The 9,885-nt window shown below is 36.8% G+C and overlaps 1 protein-coding gene across 1 annotated transcript; it reads left to right on the top strand.

Moving 5' to 3' along the window:
* The first annotated feature begins 382 nt into the window (after window positions 1-382).
* On the top strand, window positions 383-7,396 carry LOC107791336 (uncharacterized). Its single transcript, XM_016613376.2, has 2 exons — window positions 383-3,967; window positions 7,213-7,396. Exon 1 carries the CDS (start codon window positions 438-440, stop codon window positions 3,927-3,929), a length of 3,492 nt encoding a protein of 1,163 aa, XP_016468862.1. The 5' UTR covers window positions 383-437; the 3' UTR covers window positions 3,930-3,967; window positions 7,213-7,396.
* Window positions 7,397-9,885: the final 2,489 nt, after the last annotated feature.

Genomic DNA, 9,885 nt, shown 5'->3' with positions numbered 1-9,885 from the left:
CTAAGATTGGAATTGGAATCTGATAATTCTGTTCACAACAGCCAGGACCATTCTTCTTCTAAAGCAGAATTCGAAGCAAGAGTACATCATTTTCTATTAACATAGTGACGCGGTTCTTCTCTAAATCCTACAAATCCTAGGTAAATACAAGATTCTTTGTGAATTAGTTTATTCGATGCGGGTCCAACAATATTTTGGAAGAATTGAACATACCATAACCTAGATCCCTCTTCTTTTCCCTTGTATTCTTTCGATTGATTCTTTTTCACTTTTAAAGGGTAGGATAAAGATCAATCAGAAGTCAGAACCCAATAATTTCAAACACATAACACGTTAAAATTTGCCAACCCACATTAAAATATAGGTTAATAACATTAATTTCTTCCTTTGAAAACCGTTCCTTCATTTAAAACTCTTGAAATGTGAGAAATCTCCACATGTACTACTTCACACTTGAGCTCAGCACACTCACCCCCTCTCTCACTCACTTTGCAAAAATAGCCACCGTAGCCAAATCTCCACCATTTTCTTCCTCCTTAACAATGGCTACTACTCCATTTTCTCTACATTTCTTCTTTCTATTTCTCTTTTGCCCATTTTTCGTATCCTTTGCCCAAAAAAAACCAGAAATTCAAGCTCTTGAATCGTTCAAACTTAATATTCATGACCCAATTGGAGCACTTAACAACTGGGATTCTAAATCTCTTTCTGCTCCATGTGATTGGCGTGGAATTGTTTGTTTAAACGGCAGCGTTAGTGAACTTCGTTTGCCACGTTTACAGTTGAGTGGTCCACTCACTGCAGAAATTGCTAACCTGCGCATGTTGCGTAAGCTTAGCCTCCGTTCCAATTTCTTCAATGGTACTATCCCTGCTTCACTCTCTAAATGCACATTACTTGATACTGTTTATTTACAGTACAACTCGTTTTCCGGTGAGATTCCGCCGGAGATCTCGAAGCTGAAACAACTTTTTACTTTTAATGTCGCCGGAAATCAGTTGTACGGTGAAATCCCCGGCGAGTTGCCGGCCAGTCTCCGGTACTTTGATATCTCAGAAAATTCGCTCTCCGGTAGCATACCGGAGAAAATATCGGAACTGTCTCAGCTTACTCTGTTTAATATTTCTTACAATCAATTCTCAGGAGGAATTCCGGCGAGTTTTGGTTTGCTTCAACAGCTTCAGTATATTTTACTTGATTATAATAAATTAGAAGGAACATTGCCTTCTGCAATTGCTAACTGTTCATTTTTAGTGCATTTGAGTGCTGAAGGCAATAGTATTAGTGGTATTATACCTGCGGCAATTGCTGCTCTTCCGAAGATTAATGTGATTAATTTATCGCATAATAACCTTTCTGGATTTTTACCATATTCAATGTTCTGCAATGGTTCTGTAAATCCTCCGTCCCTTAGGATTATTCAATTGAATCACAATGCTTTTACGGAGATTTTGCAGCCACAGTTGTCAACTTGTGTTAGTTTTTTGCAAGTTTTGGATCTTCAACAGAATCAGATAGACGGAATTTTTCCAACTTTCTTGACAGACAATTCTACATTGAGGTCTCTGGACTTGTCAGGGAATTTGTTTTCAGGTAAAATCCCCGGTTCTATTGGGAATTTGTTGAGATTGGAGCAATTGAGAATGGCGAATAATTCGTTTGAGGGTGATATACCCATTGGAATCACGAAATGTAGTGGTTTGACGGTTCTTGATCTTGAAGGGAACCGATTGATAGGGGAAATTCCGGGCTTTTTAGGTGATCTTAGAAGCTTGAAGATTTTGTCACTTGGAAGAAATCAGTTTTCGGGTTTAATTCCTTCTAGTTTTGGCAATATCACTAGTCTTGAAAGTCTGAATTTGGAAGGGAATCGCCTTACGGGAAGCTTGCCTGAGGAGTTAATGCTTTTGAGCAATTTAAGTATACTAAATCTTAGTGGAAACAAGCTTTCTGGTAGTATTCCTGTTGGTATTGGGAACTTTCAGCAGTTATCAGTTCTGAATTTGAGTAGAAATGAATTCTCAGGGAGTATTCCGTCTACACTTGGAACTCTGTATAAGCTAGTAGCTCTTGATTTGAGTGGACAGAATTTATCGGGGGAATTGCCATCGGATCTTGCAGGTTTACCTAATTTACAAGTGATTTCTTTGCAAGAAAACAAGTTGTCTGGGGATGTTCCTGAAGGTTTTAGTAGCTTAATGGGTTTGCAGTACTTGAATCTATCTTCCAATTCATTTTCGGGCCATATACCGTCTACGTTTGGCTTCTTGACCTCGTTAGTTGTTCTTTCGTTGTCTAACAATAACATATCTGGTTCAGTTCCTCCCGACTTGGGTAATTCCTCTGCTTTAGACGCTTTAAATCTGCGGTCAAATGCATTGATTGGCCAAATTCCTTCTGATCTTGCACGTCTCTCCCACTTGAGTGTGCTGGATTTGGGTAGAAATAACCTGACGGGTGAAATTCCAGGAGTTATTTCAAATTGTTCATCCCTCACGTCGCTTGTGCTGGACATGAACCATCTTTCCGGGAACATACCAGCGTCACTGTCAAGCTTATCAAGCTTAAATACGCTTGACCTTTCTGGAAACAACCTGAATGGAGAAATCCCAGAAAATCTTACAATGCTCCTGGCCTTGGTGAACTTCAATGTGTCGAACAATAAATTGGAAGGCCAGATACCAACGACGCTCGGCTCTCGTTTTAATGACCCATTGGATTACACTGGCAACCAGGGTTTGTGCGGGGAGCCATTGGACAGAAAATGTGAGAGATCTAGTAATGGTAGGAATAGATTGATTATGTTTATTGCAGTGGCTGCAAGTGGAGGTCTTCTCCTTGCATCATGCTGCTGCTTTTACATATACGCCCTGTTGAGGTGGCGCAGGAAGCTCAAAGAAAAGGCAGCTGGAGAGAAGAAGCATAGCCCTGCAAGGGTTAGTTCAAGATCCAGTCGCAGTCGTGGCAGTGGCGTCAATGGTGGACCAAAACTTGTTATGTTCAATAACAAAATCACAGTCGCTGAAACAATCGAAGCAACAAGGGAATTTGATGAGGAAAACGTGCTAAGCAGAACACGCCACGGAGTGCTATTCAAGGCTTGTTACAATGATGGAATGCTGCTCTCGATTTGTAGACTACCAGATGGATCACTAGATGAGAACAAGTTCAGAAAAGAGGCCGAATCACTTGGCAGATTGAAGCACAGAAACCTAACTGTTCTCCGCGGGTACTATGCTGGTCCTCCAGACCTTAGACTACTTGCATATGATTACATGCCAAATGGAAACCTTGCGACACTACTTCAAGAAGCATCCCACCAAGATGGTCATGTCCTCAATTGGCCAATGCGACACCTCATTGCACTTGGCATTGCTCGCGCATTGGCTTTCCTCCACGCATCCTCTATTGTTCATGGAGATGTTAAACCACAAAATGTCCTATTCGATGCAGACTTTGAAGCCCATCTTTCAGATTTCGGCTTAGACAAGCTTACAGTAGCAACATCAGCCGAGCCTTCCACTTCAACATCAGTTGGGACTATAGGATACGTAGCACCAGAAACAGCATTAACAGGAGAAGCCACGAGACAGTCAGATGTTTATAGCTTTGGCATTGTATTACTGGAACTACTAACAGGAAAAAGGCCATTAATGTTCACTCAAGATGAGGACATTGTGAAATGGGTAAAGAGGCAATTGCAGAGAGGGCAAATATCAGAACTGTTAGAGCCAGGTTTGCTTGAGTTGGACCCAGAATCATCAGAATGGGAGGAGTTCTTGTTAGGAATAAAAGTAGGTTTGCTTTGCACAGCACCGGACCCCCTTGATCGACCCACCATGACCGACGTTGTGTTCATGCTTGAAGGTTGTCGTGTCGGCCCCAATATATCTTCTGCCGATCCCACTGATCAAATTTCACTCGCCTGAAGAACCTAGGCATGCAATGGTAACCCGTAAAATCCAAGGTTTCATTCTAATTCTTTACCTTTTTTATTGGCTCTGTTAATATTTGTGGAATTTGGATTACATTGTAACAGTAGCGAGCACCAGCTTTTCAATTTTTATTCTCAAATTTTGTAGCTGTAGCCATTTTATTGATTCTGTTTTCTATTACAAAGGTCCTTTTGAGCCAAAAAGATGAAGTGTATTCTCTTTACCTGTTTAAGCTTTTAGATGGGTGGTTGAACAATTCAAGAATTCCTTTAGATGGAGACCGGACTACAGTGTAATACTACTAAGTTCTTTTTTTTCTTCAAAGAAAGGAAATGTTGGGATACTGTTAGGGAGTCATTAATAGGACTGGTGTGCACTTAATTAGGATTAATTAGTAAAGGAGAGTAGGAAGTATTGAAGGGTACTTAAATGGGGACTGAAATGTTGCCATTATTCTAAACCTTAGTTAATGGCATGCATAGATAGACACCCTGTCAAAAGAAAGAAAAACACAATAAAAGTCGTATTTTCTAGAATGCATTAAGGTGTGTGTAATCACTAATTCCCCGGTCCACAATAAGTAATTTTTTGACTTTTTTCTTGTGGGCTAAAATAAGTGATTTTTCTAGATTTCAAGAATGAATTAATTATTTTTTTCCTACATTACCCTTGGAGTAAATAACGTTGGAGTATGTGTTAGGAGTGTTTATGTGAAAAGATATTAAAGGCTAATATAGTCAATTTTATTACTAATTAATGTTAAAAGGTAAATTTTTTATGTGTGAAAATAATAGAAAATTCAATTATTTTGAACTGGAGAGAGTATTCAGCAGCATTAATAAAGTACGATGCATTAAAGGAGTGTGTAATCACTAGTCAGCAGCATTAATGAAGTAGTACAATCACGGGATCCAGTGTAATGTTTGCGGGCGGGCTCAAGTGAACCCAATATTTTCGGTGTGAATCATAAATTTATGTGGAAAAATTTGTTATAATTACAATAAATACTAGGTCTAAACCCATTGATTTTAAGAATAAGATTGAACTTATAGGATTTAAATCTTGGATCCGCCTCTGAGTTTGTACGATTATAGTTTAGTTACTTCTTCTCAGTATTTGTTTTTCAACATACTTACTACCGTGGGCGGATCTACAATGTAACATGTGATTTTCCGTGAACTCAATAGTTCTTGCCAAAATCTTGTATATGTATTAAGAAAATCATTAAATATTTACGATATTGCCCTAGAAACCTGTAAATTTCAAATTTTGTATTTCCGTCTCTACAGACAATAGAGTACCAACAGAAACAAAAGTAATGACAAACAAGGCCCCTCTCATGCTTCAGGTAGGGGGCTGGGAATGGGAGGGGACGAGATTTGTGGGCGTTGGGGAGATGAGGGGGTCAAAGTTTGTGGCGATTTGGGGACACAGATAAAAAAGGAACTATATTGAAAGAGACAAAGGGTGAGAGAGACTTTACGGCATGATGATTTTGATGGTGACACTAAGATGAATTAATTCCAACATTGTATGGGTGTGTCATTATTTCATGTATTCAATATTGTTTTCTTTTTGTTTTATGATACATGTGCAGCATGGTCAGCACCATTTTTGTCATCCATTTAATAGAAATATTTTTTCATATTTGATGTTTCCACATGATGTTATATAAAAACCTGAGAAAATGATCATTCAATATCTGTTCATTTATGTAAAAAAAAATTGGCGTGTCACGTATCATTAGCAATGCCGGATCCAAAATTAAAATTTAATGGATTCAGTTTTTAAAATTTTTAGCATTGCACTTATTGAATTGTTAAAATTATAGGTTCAAATCTAAATATTTGTTGAAATTTTAGCAAGTGATTTACATATAAATTCATACTCCCTCTTGAAAGTTATGAGTTTAATTGAACTCGTAGCGGAAATGTTACATACGCCCCTGATCATTAGTGTAGCCACTTCTCCTTCCGACCTTCCAGTACCGGGCAGGTGTGTGTTTTTAATAAACAGTTGCTACCCCTGGTATGTGCCGCTTTTCTAATCAAAAACCTTTTGTCGCCTGTTAGCTACACCAGACCAAGAAAAGGAAAACTAATCAACCAAGACTCAGTCACGACCTTCATAACCTCACGACCACTTTCTTTCCTTGTATAAATATCGAGGGCGAATAAATATCTTTGCAATCAAGATCTAACTACAAAATGATTTCTTACTTAATTTGGTAATATTGTCGACCATATCACGAGATTATGCTCGAAAAGGACAAGGCCATCAACATGAAATGATTCTCTTTATATAAAGAGCTGAAAAGTCTTTTCACATCAACAAGGCATGGAATACAATAGCTTGTTTTTAGTCGCATAGGGTTGAGATCTATGCTAATAATTTTTTTTTATATAGTGAAATCAGATGCCATGAGACCTTTAGACCTGTATATCTTTGTCTATATGTATTGTATTTATTTCTTTTCTTTTTTTCATGTTGTAAGTGCTACAAATCGCAATAATGTTACAGCATGTAATTATTGTTGTTCCAAGGAGACAGTCCCACTTGGATAAACAGTGGTTGAGAACGGTGATTTGACTATAAGTTGGATTAAAGTTTTGAGAGTAACTTGTGCAAATTAATACCGGGGTTCTTTTTTTTGTTACCGTTCGAAATCCATTGGTTGACTTTCAACTAAAGGGGTTAATCGGGCCAGGCCGGCTCACGAACAACCCAAATCGATCCGGTTCATCCCAATTTGGTAAAGGGTGGGACAGGTTGGCTAGGGTAGGGGGTTGTGCCGGACAGGGTCGGACCTTTTTTGGTTATTGGTGCACCGGAACCCGGCTAGCCCGCTAACCCCGTTCAAGGGTTTTAATCGTATTCCAATCCGGTCCAGCGCGGTTTAAATTGTAATTTTTTTTAAAAAAAATTCTGACGGTTACCAATGGTCAAAATAAAAAATGACCATTGGGAAACAACCAGTTTTTGCACTTTTAGTCATTTCGGCCTTCCCCTTACTAAAATATCCCATCCGCCCCTAATAATTGACAAATTACATTCTTAGCCTCTTAATAACTATAAATAGCCCCCTTCTTCTTCATTTTTTTTCTCACAAATTGCCCTCTTCTTCTACTCTAATTCTCTCTCAATTCCTTCTTGATTATTGAATTGCTTATTGCTCTCAAGTTCTCAATTAATTAATATTTCAAGTTTTATCAATTATTTATGGTAGCCACTACAAAATTACTATTATCAAGTGAAATGTGGTTACTATTTTTGTTAGGTTCAAGTTGAATCATGGCCCGTGCTTTTAGAGTACGTTCACATGTTTGGGAACACTTTGAGGTGGTAGAAGAAAATGAAGAAGTTTGCAAAGTAGAGTGCAAGAACTGTGGTCGAGACTTTAATGTTCGTCGAAAGTGGGAGGGCACATCTGGTTTAAGAAGGCATATCAAGGGTTGTCTTGAGCGTCCTTAATGTAAGACTTTAATGTTCGTTGAATTTGTTAGACTTATTTAAGCTTAATTTGTTAGTTTATAAGACAAGTTAATTTGAAGTATTATTATGCAATGAAAATATGAAATAAAAGCCTTTGAATTTTGATCCTTACATATTGGTCTTATTAAATAATAATGAGAAAATCTCACTTTATACCCATCAATTCCAAACTATTTACCCTTTAATGCCCATACCCAAACTATTTACTACTCCTACCCATGCGCCCTAAACTATTTACCCGATTTTTGTTTAGACTCTTCCACAAGAACAGTGAAACAAAAAAGACCAAGAAATAGCAAAGAAAAAGGTAGCCATGGATGCGGAAGAAAGAACACAACAACCCCAGCTAGTTCTTGCACACAAACTCTTCCTTTTGACACACCTAGATGTCAATGACTTGGATAAAGTTTGCCTCCTTGAAGAAGACTTGGACAAACTCTTCCATTTCCCTTATATCCTTCTTCAAAAAGAAATTAGATCTGATTATCTGAGAAGTTGGCCTCTGGCTAGTTTCAATCCTGCTCCACTTTTTCTTGGTTGTTCTTTTCCTAGCTCTTGCTCTTGCCTTGGCCCTTGAATTTAAAATTTTTATTTTGAAGATTGCTTGTTTGATTCAAAGTAGGTGTTGTTAAATATTGCTTGTAGTACCTTCTGGAAGTTCAAACGGAAATTTGATAGCATTTGGAGCTGATTTGAGGTGATTAAGATCGAATTTTTCAGTTGAAAATCGAAGAACACAGCAACAGTATACCGCTACGGTATACAATATACTATAGGAGTATATAGTTATACTGCAACAGTATACTATTATAGTATACAATATATTGTTATAGTATACTATAATAATATGCAATATATTGTAACAGTATGCTATAATAGTATACAATATACTATAATAGTATACTTATTACACGTAAATTCACTTGTCTTTTCTCTTTTAATTTGCTTTAAGTTTTTACCCAGCGTGAGGGGCAAACTGAAAATGCATAAAAAAATAATAATATTATAGTATGATATATAATGTAACAGTATACTCTTACAATTAGATCCTTTTAGAATTTTTTGAAATTTTTGTTGACAAATGATATTATTTCAGTTTAATAATTAAATTAATTTTTTTAACTCTTTGCGTATAATTGTATATGGTATAGCTATATACTATACTGGTATCATATGTTAGTTAATATTTTTTGGTTGTATTAGATACATTTAATTGGTACACAATTTGATTTTTCTTTAGTAATAGTATAAAAAAAGAATAATAAAAATAGTGAAAACAGTAAATGAAATTAGATTATGAAGAGAAAAAGAATATATAAAAAAAAGGTTAAATGAAATTAGAAAAGGGAAAAAGAAAAAAATAAGAAGAAACCGAGAAAAAAGAAAAGAAAAAAAAAAGAAAAGAAGCATGGAAATAAAAAAGAATAGGAGAATAAAGAAAAAATTCTCCACAAAAACTACTATGGGTAGGAAATGTAATTAGTTTATGGGTAGAAAAATAAATGGGTAGAAAAGGGTAAATAGTTTTATTTTTGTGGGTAACTGTGTCAAAACCCCTTAAATAATTTTATTTAGCAATTTAATTTCAATATTCAAATTTTAAAATTCAAATTTCAAATTTAAAACTTTTATTTTTATGCCTTAAAATACTTATTTTATTATTTAAAAGTTTGCAAACACTTTAGTAACAATTACATTGAACAAGAAAATATAATACACTAAAAATTAACCTGGCTCGGTCCGGACCCGATAAGCCCGAAGTTGTACGGGCCCACCAAAACCCGAAATATCCCAACCCACTACCAGCCCGGAACCCCAGCCCACTAACCAACCCGCCCCACTAACTTGACGGGCTTTTTTTCCCATGTCCAGCCCGGTCCATCCTGTCCGGCTAACACTCTTACTTTCAACTTCGTGCCGCATAGACTCATTACAAACAGAGGCATACCTATGCTTTAAGAAGAGTGACCACTGGACCCAATTAACTTTGGCAAAATTTTTGAATATTTTATATATAAAAAATGCTCATATATTTTGCTTGGAATAAGGACACTGGTTGATCAGTTTGCTCATGTACCCCTATCACCTTCATATCTTGAGTTTGCCTCTGACTACAAAGGGTGTTCCCTATCGAAAGGTTCTCACTATTCCCGGTGCTTGAACTCCAAACCTCTGACTAGGGGTGGCGAGACTCCAACCGTTCCGCCCCAAACAACCCTAGGTGGTAATAAGGTACTGTTTAGTAGCTACTCAAGAGTTAAACAAGATGAGTCTAATACTAAAAGATGTTTCACCAACCAGAGGAAAGATTTCCATCATAAATTATCTCTCAAAAGAGGATGAAGAGATGGTCAAGATAGTCTCAATATTTTCCTTGCCTCCCAAATTTATCTATATATAAATATAAAATTGGGAATGAAAAAGATGATGTGGCAGTCCCTATAATCAACATTAGTAT

Source organism: Nicotiana tabacum, chromosome 21 (assembly GCF_000715075.1).
Source record: "Nicotiana tabacum cultivar K326 chromosome 21, ASM71507v2, whole genome shotgun sequence".
NCBI lineage: Eukaryota > Viridiplantae > Streptophyta > Magnoliopsida > Solanales > Solanaceae > Nicotiana > Nicotiana tabacum.
The sequence above is the reverse complement of the archived record's forward strand: the minus strand, read 5'-3'. Positions and strand labels throughout refer to the sequence as shown.